At 37.6% G+C, this 22,473-nt stretch overlaps 1 protein-coding gene across 5 annotated transcripts in view; it reads right to left on the bottom strand.

Moving 5' to 3' along the window:
- Positions 1-22,473, bottom strand: part of DNM3 (dynamin 3) — a 614,639-nt gene that overhangs the window by 429,350 nt on the left and 162,816 nt on the right. For all 5 annotated transcript variants that reach the window (XM_065935707.1, XM_065935708.1, XM_065935705.1 and 2 more), the window contains exons 3-4: positions 11,595-11,744; positions 9,950-10,153 (exon numbers count right to left, since the gene is read on the bottom strand). In XM_065935707.1, the coding sequence (XP_065791779.1) occupies positions 9,950-10,153; positions 11,595-11,744 (354 nt within the window). The remainder of the gene's footprint in view (positions 1-9,949; positions 10,154-11,594; positions 11,745-22,473) is intronic.

Here is a 22,473-nt window from a genome sequence, read left to right as displayed (position 1 = left end):
TAGTTTGAACATTCTTTGGCATTACCTTTCTTTGGGATTCCAGTGAAAACTGACTTTTTCCAGTCCTGTGACCACTGGTGAGTTTTCCAAATTTGCTGGCATTGAGTGCAGCACTTTCACAGCATCATCTTTTAGGATCTGAAATAGCTCAGCTGGAATCCATCGCCTCCACTAGCTTTGTTCATAGTGATGCTTCCTAAGGCCCACTTGACTTTGCACTCCAGCATGTCTGGCTCTAGGTGAGTGATCACACCATCGTAGTTATCTGGGTCATGAAGATTTTTTTTGTATAGTTCTTCTGTGTATTCCTGCCACCTTTTCTTAATATCTTCTGTTTCTGTTAGGTCCATACCATTTCTGTCCTTACTGCGCCATCTTTGCATGATATGTTCCCTTGGTATCTCTAATTTTCTTGAAGAGACTATTGTCTTTTTCATCTATTGTTTTCTTCTACTTCTCTGCATTGTTCATGTAGGAAGGCTTTCTTATCTCTCCTTGCTAATCTTTGGAGTCTGAATTCAGATGGATATGTCTTTCCTCTTCTCCTTTGCCTTTTGCTTCTCTTCTTTTCTCAGCTATTTGTAAGGCCTCCTCAGTTAATCATTTTGCCTTTTTGTATTTCTATTTCTTGGGGATCATTCTGATCACTGCCTCCTGTACAATATTACAAACCTCCATCCATAGTTCTTCAGGCACTATGTCTATCAGATCTAATCCCTTGAATCTATGTGTCACCTCTAAACCGTATAATCATAAAGGATTTGACTTAGGTCATACCTGAATGGTCTAGTGGTTTTCCCTACTTCATTCAATTTAAGCCTGAATTATGCAATAAGGAGTTCATGATCTGAGCCACAATTAGCTCCCAATCTTGTTTTTGCTAGCCATATAGAGCTTCTCCATCTTCAGCTGCAAAGAATATAATCAATCTGATTTTGGTACTGACCATCTGGTGATGTCCATGTATAGAGTTGTCTCTTGTGTTGTTGGAAGGTGTTTGCTATGACCGGTGTGTTTTCTGGGCAAAACTCTGTTAGCCTTTGCCCTGCTTCATTCTGTACTCCAAGGCCAAATTTGCCCGTTACTCCAGGTATCTCTTGACTTCTTACTTTTTCATTCCAATCCCTATGATGAAAAGGATATCATTTTTGCTGTTAGTTCTAGAAGGTCTTGTAGGTCTTCACAGAATCATTCAACTTCAGTTCTTTGGCATAAGTGGTTTATGCATAGACTTGGATTACTGTGATACTGAATGATTTGCCTTGGAGACAAACTGAGATAATTCTGTCATTTTTGAGACTGCATTTTGGAGTCTTTCGTTGACTGTGAGGGCTACTCCATTTCTTCTAAGGGATTCTTTCCCACAGTAGTAGAATATAATGGTCTCCTGAATTAAATTCACCCATTCCTGTCAATTTTATTAGTTCACTGATTCCTAAAATGTCAATGTTCACTCTTGCCATCTCGTTCCTGTTTGACCACTTTCAATTTGCCTTGATTCATGAACCTAACATTCCAGGTTCCTATGCAATATTGTTCTTTACTGCATCAGACTTTACTTTCGCCACCAGACACATCCACAACTGGGCTTTGTTTCTGCTTTGGCTCAGCTTCTTCATTTCTTCTGGAGCTATTTCTCCACTCTTCTCTAGTGCATATTGGACAACTACCAACCTGGGGTGTTCATCTTTCAGTGTCATTTCTCTTTGCCTTTTCATATTGTTCATGGGGTTCTCGAGGCAAGAATACTGAAGTGGATTGACATTCCCTTCTCCAGTGGACCACATTTTGTCAGAACTCTTCACCATGAACCATTCGTCTTGGGTGGCCCTACACACCATGGCTCGTAGTTTCACTAAGTTAGACAAGGCTGTGATCCATGTGATCAGTTTGGTTAGTTTTCTGTGACTGTGGTATTTACTTTGACTCTCTATGATGGATGAGGATAAGCGGCTTGTACAAGCTTCCTGATTGGACGGGCTGGCTGTGGGTAATCCTGGGCCTTGTTCTGGTGAGCAAGGCCATTAAAGTAAATCTTTAATCCAATTTTATGCTAATAGGTGGGGCTGTGTTCCCTCCCTGTAGTTTGGCCTGAGGCCAATCTATGGTAGGGGTAATGGCGACCTCCTTCAAAAGGCCTTGTGCCAGCATGCCACGGCTCCCAGGACTGTTGTAGTTGGTGCCCCTGACCCCTCAGCAGGCCACTGTCAATCCACGTCTCTGCTGAAGACTCTAGGACACTCACAGGCAAGTTTGGCTCTCTCTCTTGTGGTGTCACTGCTCCTTTCTCCTAGGTCCTGGTGCTCACAAGGTTTTATCTGTGTCCTCCAAGAGTTTCTGTTTCCCCAGTTCTGTGGAAGTTCTGTAATCAAATCCCACTGGCCTTCAAAGTCAAATTCCCTGGGGGTTCTCAGTTACTTTGCTGGATACCCAGGTTGGGAAATCTGTTGTGGGCCTAGAACTTTCACAACAATGCGAGAACTCCTTTGGTATAATTGCTCTTTGGTATAATTGCCACATTGTGGCATAAGTCTTTAAGCTTAGTTTCTCTTACATAAAACTGGGCAATGCTACCTACCTGACAGGTACTTGTGGTTATAACATATGACACATAGTGTTATTACACTACCATTTCACTTGAATTAATAATATATGTTGACGGCCAAATCACATCCCCTAAAATGTAAAAGTATTCATTTCATAAAGCAGGTCCTCTATAAACTTTTTTTTTTGGTGGGGGGCGGGGGGACCTTTTATGATCCCACAATAAGAGAAGATGCCATGGAAACAGCTTATTTTTTAAGTAATGAAGAGTCACAAAAATAATCAGAAATATGTACTGTACATCTACCCAGTCTAGCATCCAGTAGGATGGTCAAGCATATAGAATTAACACTACTGAACACAAGCACTTTGCTGGGCTCAACAGATGCCTGATGAATGTCTGTTGAAAAACAAATTAATGAATTAGCTAACAAAGGCGGTGACTGAATTTTTAAGACACCTGAGTAAAACTTCTAAATAGCTGGAGGAAGTATTTCTTAGAGAAATCAATGCAAGGTAGTCACCAAGGTGAGAATCATAGCAACCCATGTTAAGAATCCTAGTCTGCCCCTTTTACTCTGTATCTGTGAGGAGAAGTTGGCACAATGCCTTAAACACATTAAGCCAGGTTAAGGATAATCCTCCCTCTACCCAACCCCAGACTCAACCTAGCTAAGGTCTTCTTTCACCTAAAGTCAATCTAGTAATTCGCTGGTGAATCTGAAATTATTTTAACTTTTATGATGCATTACTAAAATACTCAAAATAATTTTCACAATTCTGTTATCAAGCCTCATTAATTCACATTCCTGTAGGCAACAGTTGGGATTACAGAATACTACTGATTGTTTTATACATTTATTATTACTATAACTGATATACACTAAACAAAAGAACAGGGACATCCCTGGTGATCCAGAAGTTAATACTCCACGCTTTCATTGAAGGGGTACAGGTTCCATCCCTGGTCAGGGAACTAAGATACCACATGCTGTTCAGTGCAAACAAAAAGTGCAAACAAACAAACAAAAAAATTTATTAACAAAGTAGTGTCCCATGAATATTTTAAAAAGGAAAATAATTGCTAGCATCTAACTAGCCATTTAGACTAAGAGCTATCTTTACAGACATATTTACCTTATTTATCACAGCAACATTTTGAAGTAAGGTTTATTAATGTTACTTTAGAGTTGAAGTAATAAAGCTCAAAAAAGTTAAACAGCTTGCCCAAGAATATATAACCAGGAAGTCACAGATTAGTTTCAAAACCCTGTGTTCTTTCACTCTACCATTTAATAAAGCAATTAATTGAAGAGTGATTTGATGAAGTGCAAAGAGTACTAGACGAGGAGGAAGGGGATATCACAAACGTACTGTGTGGTTGCAAGTATGTTATTCAACACTGTGTACATCTGACAGGCCACAGGGTCACAGAGTCAGACACAACTGAAGCAACTTAGCCAGCATGCACACACATCACCTGAACAAATGTCCTCACCCCAAAATAGGACCTCACCATAACCAACTTCAAAGTATTCTGGTGAAACTAAAACCAAAGTATATAAAAGTACTTTGAAATTTTAAGACCACTATACTGGGAAAAATATATTAAAACATGATATCATTCTGATGATTAGGAATTTGACCTTTTAAACAGCATAGTCATTCCTCTTGAAGTTTTACTAAAAATCCTCATTTAGTTAGTAAAAACATTTTTCACAAATTACTCAAAAGATAAGTTCAACCTTTGTCTAGCTACAAATCTGTGACATTACATGTACACTGGGAGAATGTTATCTGAAGCTTATTTTAATATAAAACATGTATAACTCTATCTCAGCATTTTAGTAACACTTATTTTGAAAAAAGATTTTACTTTTAAGATCATTATGCAAATAATTTATAATTAACTTATCAACAGAAACTTCCTTCTCACGTATATATTCAAATATATCCAAATCCTGCTTAGGTGAAAATAGCCTATGTCAAATAGACTTAATTCAGTGCAAACTAGCTATTGTCTAAAATAGACCATATCTCAGAAAACTATATAATTATGTACCCTGGTGGATAAGATTATAATTCAGATATAGTTCAGATATCTTGAACAAAGAATGATCCTCTATTATCTAAATAGGTCATCCTCTTTAGCTAAGGGCAAAACTTCAAGAAAGGTGTACATGAAGTGATGAGAACAGACTTTTAAGCTAACCAAATCAATCCTGAAAACTAACAGTGTGACAGATGTCACAATCAGATTACCCTCATCATCTCAACTCAAATGTCTTTTATATGGAAATGTCCTGATTTCCGTATAATGTCCTATAAAGTTACATATGATTAGGATAAAGAATATTGGACTAGAATAAGGAATGGTAGTATAGAACCTCTGAAAAGACCATTTCTTCATAAAAGCAACAATAATACAGGCAATAGTTGTCAAAGTCAACTTTTTTAGAAGTCTCAAAATTAATCAAAGGCTTACAACGAAGTGAGAGGCATTTATTCAACAAAATCTCTGGATCTCAGGAAAACCAGAAAGATTTGTGATGTTTTACCTTTCCCTATTCCCATTCCCCTCTCCTTAGCTCTGCAGTAAGCTTAAAAGACCAAAATCCCACAATTATAGTGAAAAAACTAGCATTCCGAAGCTACTGGAAGGACTAGAATGGGGTTGGAATACATCAGAAGTACCACTTTCAGAAAACTATAATCATTTACCTTGTCTAGTAATTAAAATACTCATTTATAGGGCTTTTCTTTATTTTACCTGGCTCAGAGTTTCCTCAGTACAAATAACCTTTTCCCCCAGGAAGCATGTGGAAAACAATAAGTGGCAATTGTTTAACATAACAGCTGCCTCAGGCAGCAGTAACAGTTGGGGCAAAATAAAAAAAGATGATGACCAAAAAACTTTAAAGGAAAATTTGGGGAACCAGATGGCCATAAAGGCCTTTGAATTTTATATAATCTAGAATCTAGCAGGCCATGCCTGGGGTTATATACATTCTCAGGAAAGATTTCAGAAAGCCCTAAACTCTCATCTCTAGCTAACCTTAAGGGTCTATACAAGCAGAAAGTGAAAACTAAGGCACAGCTGTAAACTGCCTGCACACTGAAGGCATATTCCAAAATGCACATCAAATTCTTCAGCAAATGCTGGGAGACTTCCTGGTTCTGAGCATTTAAAAAAATTTCTGTCCAATAATTAGTTGACCAATGAGAAAACTGAGTAAAGACTTCAATGACCACAAACAACAAAAAATAGACTTTACGGAATTAGCTCAGGAAAATTACTAAGCAAATAGCAACAACAACCAACAACAAAAACAAACATTGGAGGAGGAAAGGAATCTGATTTTGAGTGGTGCCACATTATACTGCTTAAAATGTTCCATTTTCAACAAAACATTATAAAATGTATGAAGTAAGTATGCCTCATACACAGGAAAATATTCAATAGAAACTGTTTCTGAGGAAGTCCAGACATCAACCTTACTAGACAAAGACTTTAAAACAGGTATTTAAAATATTTTTGAAGAACTAAAGGAAGTCATATATAAATAACTAAAAAAGTAAGAGAATGATATTTCACCAAATATCAATGTAGATATACAGATTAGTTTTAAAAAATAAAGTCTGGAGGTTTAAATTAAAATAGCAGGAATAAAAACATTTCGTAGAAATATTCAACAGAAGATCTGAGAAAGCAGAAAAAAGAAACTTCAGACCACTCAGCTGACACTGTTCCTCTCATCCAAGGATTAGAAAAAAGAAGAAAATAAAGGAGTAAGTCAAGTGTGTGAACATACATTTAATGGAAATTTCAGAAAGAAAAAAAATGGGAAGAAAGAATAATTAAAGAAATAATGGCTGAAAATGTCCAAAATTTGATGAAAACTAAACTACACATTCAAATAGCTCAACAAACTCCCAGAAAGATAAAAAAAGCAAAGAGACTCATACATATAAACATCATAATAAAACATTCAAAAGACAAAAAGAAAATCTTTAAAGCAACAAGAGAAGAAATTCAAAGGATCTTCGATGAGATGAACAGCTGATGTCTCATCAGAAAACTACAGAGGTCAGAAGGCAGTAAGATGGCATGCTCAAAGTGGTAAAGACCATGAACTAAGAATTTTCCTTCAAAAATTAAGGAGAAATTAAGAGATTCCAAGACAAATAAAAACCAAAAGAACCCCTCACTAGCAATTTACCCTACAAGAAATACTAACTCTAGTCTTTCAGGCTGAAATGAAAAGACACTAGACAGCAATACAAATCCACACAAAGGAGGAATACTGGTAGCCAGTAAAGAGTCTGCGTTTTTACTGCAGAGGGCACAGGTTAGATCCCTGGTCAGGGAACTAAGATCCCACAAGCCAGACAGTGTAGCCTAAAGAAATACACAAATAAAAAGTCAATCAATTAAAAAAAATCCACACAAAGAAATAAAGAACACTGGTAAAGGTAACTACAGTTGACCCTCCATATTCACTGTTTCTATACCCATGGATTCAACAAATCATGGATCAAAAATATTCAAAGAAAATTCCATAAAGCTGGCAAAAGCAAAACTTGAATCTGTCACATACCGTTAACTATTTACATAGCAATCACATTGTATTAGGTATTATAAGTAATCAAGACTCCCCCATGGATATCGAGGGACAAATGTACATAAATAAATGTAAAAGAAAATATAATGTATTTGTGTTTGCCTTAACTTTTATCCCCCTAACTGATTTAAAAGAAAACTACAAAAGCAATAATTCTATCTTGTTGATAGGCACATGATGTATAAAGATAATTTGCATAATAATAATAACACAAAGGAGAGGGATGGACTGGAGCTCTATGGAAGCAAAAATTTTGTATACTATTGAAACTAAGCTGGTGTTGATCTAAACCAGATTGTTCTAAACTGAGAGGTCAATTGTAACCCCATAGCAATCACTAAGACAATAACTTTAAAATACTCAAATGACACAGAAATTAAAATGGTACTTTAGAAAACACATTTTTAACAAAAAAAAGGCAATAATAAAGAAATATAAAAACAAAAAATATATAATACATGCATAAGACAGTAAAACAACAGCAATAAATTCTATCAGTAATTACATGGAAATGGACTAACACTCCAATCAAAAGGAAGATATGGTTGAATAGGCTTTTTAAAAATTGATCCAACTATATGCTATTTAAAAAACATACATTTTATATTAAAAGACACAAATAGGTTGAAACTGAAGGATGGAAATAGTTATACAAGGCTAACAGGTACCAAAGGAGTTGAAGTGGCTACACTAAAATCAAATAAAATAGAATTTAAGACAAAATTGTTACTAGAGGAAAAAGAGAACATTATATAATGATCAAAAGGTCAATCCATCACAAAGATATAATAAGTACAAATACACCTAACAACAGAGTCTTAAAATATATAAAGCAAATTCAACGCACTTGAAGGGAGAAACAGACAATTTATCAATAATAATGAGACACTTCAAAATCTCATTTTCAATAATAGAAGAACAAGACAGAGGAACAAGAAGGAAACAATATTTGAATGGCATTATAAACCAATAGACCTAGAAAACATCAAGAGAACACTCAACAGCAGGAAAAAAAATACATTCTTCTCAAATGCACGTGGAACTTTCTTCAGAGTAGACCATATAGGTCATAAAATAAGTCTGAATAAATTTAAAGGGATAAAAATATGACACAAAGTATGTTCTCTAATCACAGTGGGATGAAATTGGGAAGACAGAGAGGGTAAATAAATATATTTGTCAACCCCAATATACTATGTCTCTATATCTCATATTCTAAACTCAAGTTGCATTGAGTCCTACAGCATCTTCTTTTCTCTTTTGATTATTTTACTACAAATATGAAAATTACCTCAGATATGCAGATGACACCACCCTTATGGCAGAAAGTGAAGAACTAAACAGCCTCTTCATGAAAGTGAAAGAGGAGAGTCAAAAAGTTGGCTTAAAGGTCAACATTCAGAAAACTAAGATCATGGCATCTGGTCCCATCACTTCATGGCAAATAGATGGGGAAACAGTGGAAACAGTGGCTGACTTTATTTTCCTGGGCTCCAAAATCACTGCAGATGGTGACTGCAGACATGAAATTAAAAGACGCTTGCTCCTTGGAAGGAAAGTTATGACCAACCTAGACAGCACATTAAAAAGCAGAGACATTACTTTGCCAACAAAGGTCTGTCTAGTCAAGGCTATGGTTTGTCCAGTGGTCACGTATGGATGTGAGAGTTGGAATATAAAGAAAGCTGAGCACAGAAGAATTGATGCTTTTGAAGTGTGGTGTTAGAGAAGACTCTTCAGAGTCTCTTGGACTGCAAGGAGATCCAACCAGTCCATCCTAAAGGAGATCAGTCCTGGGTGTTCATTGGACGGACTGATGTTGAAGCTGAAACTCCAATACTTTGGCCACCTGATGCGAAGAGCTGACTCATTTGAAAAGACCCTAATGCTGGAAAGACTGAGGGCAGGAGGAGAAGGGGATGACAGAGGATGAGACGGTTGGATGGCATCACCGACTCAATGGACATGGGTTTGGATGGATTCCTGGCGTTGGTGATGGACAGGGAGGCCTGGTGTGCTGCAGTTCATGGGGTTGCAAAGAGTCAGACAGGACTGAGCGACTGAACTGAACGGAACTGATGAAGGTTCAGCTGAAGTAAGTGTGGACTTCTCAAGAATATAACTGTGCTGCACTCTCTAGACTCCACTGATGGAAGTGCTATCTCTGTTCCAATCAGATAACCTGATCTTGTCTCTTCAGGACAAGAAGGCTTATGAGACAGGGGTTTTAGTATCACTTTTATAACTAGATTCCAGCCCCAATCCATATTCTGGCTCTCCCAAGCCACTAATGCTGAAGAAGGAGTCCCAGTCATGTTCCCTATCTAGCCACCTGGAACTTCCACCTGCTTTGTTTCAAGCTCCAGTCTCAGGTGAATAGGTTTAGACTGTATTCCCCAGTTATTTTTCTTTCAGTATCTTAAATACAAAAGAGCTAACAACATTAATAATGGCTAATGTAAAGGTCTTCCTAAGGTGATCAATGGTAAAGAATTCTCCTGCAAAGTAGGAGATTTGAATTCAATCCCGGGGTCACGAAGATCCTAAGAGAAGGAAATTGCAGCCCACTCCAGTATTCCTGCCTGGAGAATCCCATGGACAGATGAGCCTGGCAGGCTACAGTACATGGGGTTGCAAAAGAGTCTGACACAACTTAGCAACGAAATAACAACAACTTAACTGATAATGAAATCAAGTCATGAGATTTTGTATTATCTTGAAATATACCCAAACTCTTGACATTTGAAACTAATTCCCTCTCATCTAATGGGCCACATACTCACCTTGAGGATCAACTTCTTTCGCTAGCTTCAACGCATCTGAGTTTGCAAGATCAGTGTTGGCTGGGGTAACAGCCAGAATCAGACAGTTCTCCCGTGTGATGAACTGCATAATCATCTCTCTGATCTGGTACTCAATATCTGGAGGCTGATCTCCCACGGGCACTTTAGTAATTCCGGGTAGGTCGATCAGGGTTAGGTTTAACACTGTGGAAAGGGAAAAAAAAAAAAGTCTTACATGTACCATCAATGCTGAAAGATATCAACAAGGCAGAATGGTGTGTTATTTTCATAGAAATGAAACAAGCTGAGCTTTATATAATGTATATCTGAAGAGTTCCAACACATGTGCATAGAATAAAACAGGATAGAATTCAAACTGGCTTTGCAAATTTTCTCTATTTTTATGATATGATTGTGCTAGGCCAAATGATCATTTTAACATAATTTAAGAAGCACTGATTTGCATACCTAATAGCTTTCTCAGAGAGTTGCCATGTTTGTAACTCGGGGCCTATAATTCAAACACGGAACAATAAGTGAGCATGCTGTCTGTCGTGTACTTCCCTTCAAATGGTGTAAAATTTCTGAGTAAGGTTTGTCCTTCCTTTTAAAAGCATTATGCACTATTTACAAAGTGTTAGCCACTTAGCCTGGGTTTCCCAGGTGGCTAAGTTGTAAGGAACATGCCTGCCAATGCAGGAAACACAGGTTCGACCCCTGGGTGGGGAAGATTCCCTGAAGAAGGAAATGGCAACTCACTCCAGTATTCTTGTCTAAAAAATCCCATGGACAGAGGAGTCTGGTGGGCTACAGTCTATGGGGTCATAAAGGGTCAGACTCGACTTAGCGACTAAACAACAGCAGCAAGTCGCTTAGCTTATTGGAAAGCAGTTAGTCATGAAGCTAGTGTGAAGCCTCCACAGCCAGACCCATTGTGGAAACCCAGGAAGCTACTATGTCAGTGACTCCAGCCCTGACCTGGCTATCATTCTCTCTATACACAAAAGCTCCAAGTCTCTCTATACACTTGGCTCCAAGGCCTCTTGGGAAGTCATAATTGAGCATTTCATGGTCCAATTTAAAAGCAACAGAGCTGGGGAGAAGATTAGAGATGAAAATCTGTCCCACCAAAATCTTAGTCATTCTGGAGGCTATTCTGTATTACCCACCAAGAATTGGTTATCTAATTTATAAGATTTTACTGACAGTCTGGGGAGAAAAAAATCACAGTTGATTCCTCAGGCAGGGAATAAATAAGAATATATAGGACTGAAAGAAAATTCATTAAAGAAAACTCAACCATAGTACCATGCACCTCTAAGATTTTTGCAAAAGCTGAAGATACTAAAAATGGAAGTTTTCATGCATTCCTCTTTGGAATTCTAAAAGCTTAAAATATACATAAAGAAAACTTTGTAAAATAATGTACTCAATTCTCTTTTACAAATTATCTCCTCCTGACTCCCATAAATAATTCTATGAGCTGTATGGATTGTATCATTTACTGAAGTACCTAAGCACAATCTTAGACACCAAGATTTTTTGAGAGAAAACAAAGCCATTTAACATAAATAATGTATATTAATTAACATACATAGCAAAAATTTTTGAGGACAAGAATTTGGAATTTTGTTATTTTACTTACCATGTGGGGAATAGACTCGTAAATTAATGGGTATGGATGAAATGCCTTTATTCATTCCAGTTACTCGATCTGTTTCAGCTTCAATCTCATGGCGAACTTCATCAAAATCTGTAAATTTTTTTCCTTTGCAGTGTAGAAACTCAGCATATTCTATAAAAGACAAATTAATGCAACCTAAAATTCAGGTACTCTGGCAGTAATTATAAGCAAACAACGCTTCTTTAACTACAAGTCAAAGTATTCAATATTGCCTCTTCAGTCATCATAATGAGAGAACATGGTAGTAACTAAAAAGCACAGTTAACACTTGAGAAATGTTAAACATAGTACAAATTCTAATGGTGCAAAATTGCTAATTTTCAGATGAGCAATTAAGTATTATAAGCAGTCTTTAAACTGCAAAGCCTATTAAATAAAGAGAATTTTGGCCCTCCAAATGATAGAACAAATAACAGCAACCAACTGTCAAAGAAATTAGAGCTGGGATACACAAAAGCCTGCTTACTGATCCTATGAGCATGTCCTTTCTGGACATCACCACTTTATCCTGATGGATGCTAAACCTGGAACGTTAGGTCCACAAATCAACGTAAAGTGGACATGGTAAAGAGGAGGTGGCATGAGTGAACACTGACATGTTAGGAATCAGTGAACTAAAATGGACGGTAATGGGCGAATTTAATTCAGATTACCATTATATCTACTGCTGTGGGAAAGAATCCCTTAGGAGAAATGGAGCAGCCCTTATAGTCAACAAAAGAGTCCGAAATGCAGTACTTGGGTGCCGTCTCAAAAGCAACAGAATGATCTTGGTTTGTTTCCAAGGCAAACCATTCAACATCACAGTAATCCAAGTCTATGCCCCAACCACTAATGCCAAAGAAGCTGAAGTCAATTTTATGAAGATCTTCTACAAGAACTTCTAGAACTAGCATCAGGAAAAAAAAAGATGTCCTTTTCATCACAGGGGACTGGAATGCAAAAGTAGGAAGTCAAGAGATACCTGGAGTAAAGGGCAAGATTGGACTTGGAGTATAAGATGCAGCAGAGCAAAGGCTAATAGAATTTTGCCAAGAAAACACACTGGTCCTAGCAAACATCCTCTCCAACAACACAGGAGACAACTCTTCACATGGACATCACCAGATGGTCAATACTGAAATCAGATTGATTATATTCTTTGCAGCCAAAAACGGAGAAGCTCTATACAGTCAGCAAAAACAAGACCTGGACCTGACTGTGGCTCCAGTCATGCACTCCTTATTACAAAGTTCAGGCTTAATTTGAAGAAAATAGTGAAAACTACTAGGTCATTCAGGTATGACCTAAATCAAATCCCTTATGATTATACAGTGGAGGTGACAAATAGATTCAAGGGATTAGATCTGGTAGACAGAGTGCCTGAAGAACTATGGACAAAGAGTCATAACTATACAGGAGGAGGTGGCCAAAACCATCCCCAAGAAAAAGAAATGCAAGGAGGCAAAGTGATTGTCTGAGGAGGCCTTAGAAATGGCTGAGAGGAGAAGAGAAGTAAAAGACAAGGGAGAAAGGGAAAGATAAACCCAAATGAATGCTGAGTTCCCAAGAATAACAAGGAGAGATAAGGAAGCCTTCCTAAGTGAACAATATAAAAAAAAAGAAAAAGAAAACAATAGAATGGGAAAGACTAGAGATCTCTTCAAGAAAGTTGGGAGCTATCAAGGGAATATCTCATGCAAGGATAGGGACAATAAAGGACAGAAACAGTATGGACCTAACAGAAGCAGAAGAGACTAAGAAGAGGTGGCAAGAAGTTCTTCTACATAGAACTATACAGAAGACTATACAAGAAGGGTCTTAATTACCTGGAAAACCATGATGGTGTGGTCACTCACCTAGAGCCAGACTTCTTGGAGTATGAAGTCAAGTGGACCTTAAGAAACATTACTACAAACAAAGCTAGTAGAGGTGACAGAATTCCAGTTGAGCTACTTCAAATCCTAAAAGATGATGCTGTGAAGGTGCTGCACTCAATATGTTAGCAAATGTGGAAAACTCAGCAGTGGCCACAGGATCGAAAAAGGTCAGTTTTCACTCCAATCCCAAAGAAGGGCAATGCCAAAGAAGGTTCAAACTACTGTACAATTGCACTCATTTCACATGCTAGCAAAGTAATGCTCAAAATCCTTCAACCTAGGCTTCAGCAGCATGTGAAGCGAAAACTTTCATATGTACAAGCTGGATTTAGAAAAGGCAGAGGAACCAGAGATCAAATTGGTAACATTTGCTGGATCACAGAGAAAGGAAGGAGACTCCAGAAAAACATATACTTCTGCTTCATTGACTATGCCAAAACCTTTGTGTAAATCACAACTGGAGAATTCTTAAAGACATGGGAATACCAGACCACCTTACCTGTCTCCTGAGAAATCTGTATGGAGGTCAAGAAGCAATGGAAATGGTTAGAACTTCACATGAAACAACTGACTGGTTCAAAATTGGGTAAGGATTACATCAAGGCTGTGTATTGTCACCCTGATTATTTAACTTCTATGCAGAGTACATCATGCGAAATGCCGGCTGGATGACTCACAAGCTGGAATCAAGATTGCTGGAAGAAATATCAACAACCTAAGACATGCAGACGATACCACTCCAATGACAGAAAGCAAAAAGAAACTAAAGAGCCTCTTGGTAAGGGTGAAAGAGGAGAGTGAAAAAGCTGGATTAAAACTCAACAATCAAAAAATGAATGTCATGGTATCCAGTCTCAATACGTCATGGTGAATAGATGGGGAAAAAGTGGAAACAGTGACATATTTTATATTCTTGGACTCCAAAATCACTGCAGATGGTGACTGCAGGCATGAAATTAAAAGATGCCTGCTCTCTGGAAGAAAAGCTATGACAAACCTAGAGATTAGGATATTAAAACACAGAGACATCACTTTTCCAACAAAGATTTTTATAGTCCAAGCTATGCTTTTTCCAGAAGTCATGTACAGATGTGAGATTTGAACCACAAAGAAGGCTGAGCGCCAACAAATTGATCCTTTTGAATTGTGGTGCTGGAGAAGACTCTTGAGAGTCCTTGGGACTGCAAGCAGATCAAACCAGTCAATCCTAAAGGAAATCAACCCTGAATATTCACTGGAAGGACAGATGCTTAGGCTGAAACTCCAATACTCTGGCCACCTGAGGCAAAGAACTGACTCACTGGAAAAGACTGAGGACAGAACAAAAAGGCAGTGACCAAGGATGAGATGGTTGGATGGCATCACCAACTCAATGGATGTTTGAGCAAACTCAAGGAGATAGTGAAGGACAGGGAACCCTGGAGTGCTACAGTCCATGGGGTCACAAAGAGTCGGACGTGACTTAGTGACCAAGCAACAACCACATGTGCTAAATTATGTAAATACAGCTTCGGAAAGCAAGAAGATTTAGAAACAACATTTGTTTTACCCTTTAAAAGGAAATAATATATGGAATATTTCAGCTTTAAAATATACTATTCAAAATACCACATCCATTTCTGCAATTAAAAGATATTTTCTCAAGAAAAAAGACTGAATATTACAAAGAAACTATTTATCTGCAATCTAAGGGAAAAAAAATCAGTATCTGTAGGCAGAAGGAAAAACTCTAAAATAACTATATAACAGAAAATTAGTTATTTTTTTAAATTTTAGTAGCATCTTAAAACTATTGTACTATCCCTTTCTATATCTGCTTCCAAAGATATGCAGTAAATGATAAGCAACACAACTCAAAAAAAAAAGGGAACTGATACTAGTAGACTTAAAAATGTTATAAATTTACAAGGGAACAAGTCTTAACAAATAGTTTAATTTCTCTAACAGCCAGCTGAAAAAATGCTCCCCCAAATGTAGACTAAGGCTAAGTATCTTGGGCCCAGATACCTTGGGCTCAGGTGAGACAATTATTGGTAGTCTTTCTACCATTACCACCATAAATATTTAACCTTCACCCACTACATGACAAGGCCAATAGGGAGACAACTATAAGATGTGGTTTATGCCTCAACAGTGAAAGTATACACAACAATTAAGCTTCAGCAGGCTTCAGAAGTCTGGCCTGAAGAGATTACTGCATCATTTGGCATCTTCTTTTACATGTTTACCCTCATAAGTGCTGTTTTTATAAGATTATAAATTCTTAGAAGTAGAGACTTTATTTACTCATTCAGCAGCTAGGCCAGTACCAGTGTAAGATTTAAGGATAAGTAGAGGATAAAACAATAAAAAAAAGTAAAGAGGAATAATGAATGCCAGATTCTGAAAAACAAAACTTAAAAAGATAAAGCAAACGTGAGTCAAAAAATTACTTAGAAGAAACAGAATGGTACTTTCTCATAGCAAGGAGACAGAAGAACTATTCAGTTCAACATAGCCTGTGGAAAGTTCAAATCTGAGAACTTCCAGCTATCATAATTATTATGTTCATATATATATATATATTTTTAAAAAGCTTCTGGATCAAGGGCTACATTTTCAATGTCATTGCTAGTCAATAATTCAAGTAACAGAAATGTGTTCCCAGCTGAGCCACGAGGGAAGCCCAACACACTTGTTGCCACTAGATGGCGCTTACTTGCTTTCTCTTTAAGAAACTAAGACACTTCCAGAAAGCTGTAAAATCAATGTAATTTTCAAATTAGATTTAAATTTACTCCTGGACTTCTGAAAATGTTTATATCTTGGAATTCAGAGACTGTAGTTTTGCAATACCGTCTCCAACCTCTGTATCTTGTTAGATATAGGGTCCCACAAAGAGATTTAGGGATTTCAGTATTTATTTATTTAAGAAATATTTATTGAGCTCCTACAACTTCTCAGGCACTATTTTAGAAATCTGGCATATAGTAAAGTGAAGAAAAAAAAGTCTCTAGCCTCATGAAGCTTAAGTTCTAGTGAAGGAAAACAGTAAACAATGTGTGTGTGCCAGATAAGTGCTATGGAGAAAATTGAATAAGGGGGATGTTAAACACTGGAGAAGGGAGGTTGCTTTGGTATGTGCAATCAAACACTACTTCTCTGATATGATAAAGTGACATTTGAGCAAAGACTCAAGAAGCCATGCTTTACATAAGAGGATCCCGGTAGACTGACTGATGCAGACTACACTTGGCATATTGGAGGAAAAGCAAGGAGGCCAGCGTGCCTGGAGCACAGAACAGGGGGGAGAGGCAGCAGATGAGGTCAGAGCTGTGGTACAGACCCAGACAATGTAGGACCTGTGGGCCATTTTAAGGACTTTCATTTTACCCTAAATGAATGTGAAAGCACTTGAAGCGTTTTGGATAGAAGGGAAACATGATGCGATCTAGGTTTTAAATAAAGAACTGTACTGCTGTGTTGAGAACAGACAATGAGGCATAAGAGAAGTAGCTGGCTATTAGAATAATAAAGGTGGGATTATTATCTCACCTGGAGGTGAGACCTGGGTGGGAGCAGTGGGAGTGCTGAGAAGTGGTTATATTCTTTTTTTTTTCTGAGTAGCTATTTTATTTATTTTTTTTTAACATTGTATTGGTTTTGCCATACATTGACATGAATTCGCCATGGGTGTACATGTGTCCCCCATCCTGAACACCCCTCCCAACTCCCTCCCCGTCCCATCCCTCTGGGTCATCCGGGTGCACCAGCCCCGAGCATCCTGCATCCTGCATCAAACCTGGACTGGTGCTTCGTTTCACATATGATAATTTACATGTTTCAATGCCATTCTTCCCTATCATCCCACCCTCACCTTCTCCCACAGAGTCCCAAAGACTGTTCAATACATCTGTGTCTCTCTTGCTGTCTTGCATACAGGGTTATCGTTACCATCTTTCTAAATTCCATACATATGCGTTAGTATACTGTATTGGTGTTTTTCTTTCTAGCTTACTTCACTCTGTATAATGGGCTCCAGTTTCATCCACCTCATTAGAACTGATTCAAGTGTATTCTTTTTAATGACTGAGTAATACTCTATTGTGTATATGTATCACAGCTTTCTTATCCATTCATCTGCTGATGGGCATCTAGGTTGCTTCCATGCCTTGGCTATTATAAACAGTGCTGAGAAGTGGTTATATTCTAATGAATTTTGAAGGAAAACTCAAAAGTATTTGCTGATGGATTAAAGGAGGGGTATGAGAGAAAGAAAGAAGTTAAGAATAACTTTAAGGAGGTTGACTTCAGCAATTGGAAGAATTTTGAAATAGAAAGACTGAAAGAAAGGAAGATGTATGGAAGATGAGGTTGGGAATCAAGAATTCAGTTTGGCAACTCAATCAAAAAATGGGAAGATTTTCACAGACATTTCTCCAAAGAAGATATTCAGATGGTCAAAAAGCACATGAAAACATGCTCAACATCACTAATTATCAGAGAAATGCAAATCAAAACTACAATAAGGTGTCTCCACACACCAGTCAGAATCAGTCAGTTCAGTCACTCAGTCATGTCCAACTCTTTGCGACCCCATGGACTACAGCACGCCACTTTCATGTCCATCACCAGTCAGAATGGTCATCATCAAAAAATCTACAAACAATAAAAAGATGGACAGGGTGTGGAGAAAAAGAACCCTCCTACACTGTTGGTGGAATTGTAAATTGGTATAACCACTGTGGAGAACAGTATGGAGATGCCTTAAGAAATCTAAAAATAGTTGCCATATGATCCAGAAATCCTACTCCTGGGGTATATATATCCAGGAAAAAAAAAACACAATTTGAAAAGATATATGCCCCCAATGTTCGTAGCAGTACTGTTTACAATAGCTGAGCCATGGAAGTAATGTAAAGGTCCATCAACAGAGGAATGGATAAAAAAAGATGTGGTGCATATATACAATGGAATATAACTCAGCCATAAAAAAGAAAGAAATAATGCCATTTGCAGCAACATAGATAGACCTAGAGATTATTATACTAAGTGAAGTAAGTCAGAGAAAAACAAATAACATATATCGCTCATATGTGGAATCTAAGTTTTAAAAAGATACAAATGAACTTATCTATGAAACAAAAACAGACCCACAGATATTGAAAACATATGTATGGTTACCAAAGGGGAAATATGGGAATTGGGGGGAGGCGGTGAGGAACAAGTCAGAAACTTGGGATGAACATACACACAACACTATATATTACTATATACAAGATATATAATCAAGAAAAATCTACTATATAGCACAGGGAACTCAGCATTCCGTGATAACCTATATCAGAAAAGAATCTTTAAAAAGAATGAATATATGTATATGTCTAACCAGATCACTTTGCTGAACACCTGAAATGAACACAACATTGTTAATGAACTATAATAAAATAAAATGTAAAACTTCAGTTGGGGACCTATTAAGCTTGTGATGTTTACTACACATACCCATGTGGACAAACAGAACCACCACCAATGGTTGAGAACCATGCAGCTGAAAGACATACAATTCTCATTGTCTCATCTGATAAGTGTGGCTCTATCCTGAAATTTTTCCAGAAGATGGCAGTCAAGGGCTTGAGGAAATGGTGGCTTCTTTTATTTAGCACAAAAATGCCTTGGGACTGGATATGTGAATCTTCCATCTAAGGAGAAGTCTAAGCTAACTAAGTCCAAGATAGATATAGATAAATGTATTTGGAATTAAAGTTAGGCAAGTGCATAAGATCACTAGGTCAGTAAATGAGAGACAGACAAGGAACAGGTCAGAGCAGTGGGTCCTGTATGTTGCAATATTTAGAGGTCAGCAAATGGAGAATAAGCACGAGTGGTGAACATGATGGGGGATTAAAAAAAAAAAAAAGGAAAATCCTGAGAGAGAGGTGACCCAAAGCCATAAAAAAAATTATTTCATGAAAGGAGACCTTTCACTCCATCAAATACTGTCAACATGTCATAAGATGAGAACTAAGAACAAATCATAAAATCAGGCAATTTGAGGGTCCTTCAGGATGTTGAAAATGACTGTTGGAGTGGAGTGGGTTGAGTGCAAATCTGATGGGAATAGATTTTAGAATGACTAGGAGGAGAGGAAGTGGAGATTGGTTGTGAACGAATCGTTTAAGTTGTGTTGTAAAGGAGAAGACAGAGTAAAAGGGCATCTGGAAAGGGTTATGAGGGGAAGTTTTATGAAAGTGTGTAAACTAACAGCATGTTCCCAGGCTATTAATCCATCCTTGAGGGAAAGCTGATGATGCAGAAGCAAGAAGGGACAAGTGCTGAGGCTATGTCTTAAGGAAGAGGGGATAGGAAGCACTAGAAAGGATCATGCTAGTTCATCCCATAGGAATCAAAAGGAAACAGAATAATGAGTATTGATGGAGGACACAAACGGGTAGAACTGATGGTGGTGGGAGTATATGAAATTCAACAGGTAAGAGTGGGGATTTATCATTTTGTTGAGTCATTTTACACTTTTAAAAACCATTTCTGTATGTATTCTCACTAGTTAAACCCTACAAATACTATTATTTTTACCACAATATACCACACACACACACACACACACACACACACACACAGAGTGATCCTAAATGACCTAATAGTAACCATAGCAGGAATGTCAAGTTGGGTCTCAACTATGTCCATCACTGGGATTCAGGTATGTCCAGCGTATCAGAAAGACAAAAGGGGCAGAAACCACAAAATTCCCATTTCTATAGGTCTCAAAGAGCTTCCTGGGAAATAATTCATCCAATAGGATGGAAAACTCAGGAAAAACCTAACCTAAATTGTCAGATGGGAGCTACTGGTAGTCCATCCTCTACCCAGGTCCAGAGACGCATAGGTCTATGTCCCCCTCATCTCCAATAGTACAGTGATAATTGTCAGACTACATATCCTACTTTCTTATTAGTAAGACACAGCAACCATAACCACAATTCACAATTCACAGCTACAGGATTACACTGTCATAAGCTGAGTCTTAATAGCAACAAAGTAAGCCAGTCCTGTAATGGAATCCCAGCCCTCTAGCAAGCAGACTATAAATAGGTGGACAGCAGAAGTGGCTTGTATGTTTTTTTGAACAATTGCCCATAATTGCTATTGAAGAGGATCATCAATCAGCTTATCAACATACAAATCCTAAATAAATCTTGATGAGCAATGCAGAATTCAAAGGTCACAGTTTTACTTCCCTGCTTTCTAAAGCACAATTTATAAATGAAAACCTTAGAAAGGATTTTCACAAGAGCAATGAATCATTTACTATACTCACCTCTAAAGAAGAATGTTCACATGAGATGAAGGAAATTCTAACACCCAAGCCAAACTCTATAGAACAGTCTACACGAGCCAATCAACAGCTAGGCTTTTAAAGAACTGGCAAATATGTATCTTCTGAGCCTTTCATAATATCAAAAATTAATATGTCTAAAGTTCTAACAAATCTCATCTTATGGTCCTGAGATAAATTCTGTCTCATAGAAAGGTAATTTCCAATGGCACAAGCTCTCTTGGCATGTTCTCAGTGTTCCTTTCATTCTAAATGCTTAGTAATCGGGCACATGGAATGATCTCTTTCTCAAACAATTCCAGGCTTCAGCCCAAATTCAGCCTGAATGGACAGTGATTAAATTTCTTAGCCACAAGCTCCTATAAAGAATGATGGTTATGTGCATATAGCCTATGTCCTAATAATGAATCCATGAAATTCTACAGCATGTCAGTATAGCCTATCTTCCTGAAATTCACAGTATGTTTTCAGTTTCAAAAAACAAGATTCTAGTTTTAAAAATCTTTCCTGTTTTCCCAGTGTTAAAAATAGCCTACATTTGAAGCAAAGGGTAAGATACCGTTTATATCAAAGAGTGATCTGGGAGGAAAAAGAGGATATTTTTTAAAAAATCAGAGCTATCACTCTATTTTTATTTCCCTATAAAACATTTTAGTACTGTCATTTCTGCTGACCATGAAAAACAAATTATGCTAGGATAAACAGCTGACAAATTGTTTGGGGGAAGGATGACATGGTTTGTGCCTGGGCAGCATTCCAATCATCTGTGAAAAGCACAGCATGACCATACGAATTTAAATATTTCCAATATGCCCCTTCCATGGGGAAAAACATGCATATGTTTCAATTAATCAAGGTTAAGTAAAAAGGAATAATTATGGAAAACAGGCATATAACCTCTCACCAATCTTTATTCTAAGAACTAGGGTTGTCCATACTTTAGCTGGAGTTCTGTTTCTAAAATGCTTTAATAGCAGTGTTTTTAAGCATGGGGTTCCCATGAAAATGGAGCATATGGGACACAGAAACTCAAAATGGTTTTCACTGCAACTAGCTGAATCCACTGGCTATAAATACCACCTGGTACGACTATACTTAAAAACATAGTTCCTTAAAGGCAGAGGCTACATTTGAGTCATCTTTGTTTCCCTGATGCCTATCATATGTAAAAAACACTTGTAGATTTCGTCCTTCTTCTGTAAAGAACTTCTCTTTGCATACCATTAAGCAATTTGGAAAAATGCTTCCAGCAAGCCTTCAAGTCATTCCAAATTGAGGCCAGGGGCCTAGAACTGTGGTTAAGTAAGAAACGAAACAAGTTACATATGAATTATGCAGACCCAGATATAAAGCAGAAGTCAGTTGTGTCCTTCTTTTAATAACCAAAAAAAAAAAAAGGAAATCTAAAGAAGTAAACATTTAACCTGAGGAAGTCCAATAGTGGGTGAAAGGTAGAGGTCTCAGTTAGAGGGTGAAGAATAAAGGGGTGGAAACAAAAAGGGCCAAGATTTCATAGCAGACTAAAGGTAGGTGCTAGGCAGGTCTCAGAGGCCAGCTGCAGAGACTAGGGTTTAGGATCAGGGCTCTGGTACTCCTGAGGCAGAGAAAATCTAAACAGAAGTCCAGATCCAAGTGATCTAGATAGTCC

The sequence above is a fragment of the Muntiacus reevesi genome, chromosome 5 (assembly GCF_963930625.1).
Source record: "Muntiacus reevesi chromosome 5, mMunRee1.1, whole genome shotgun sequence".
Classification (NCBI taxonomy): Eukaryota; Metazoa; Chordata; class Mammalia; order Artiodactyla; family Cervidae; genus Muntiacus; species Muntiacus reevesi.
Note: the sequence above shows the minus strand (reverse complement) of the source record. Positions and strands in the feature narration are given on the sequence as shown.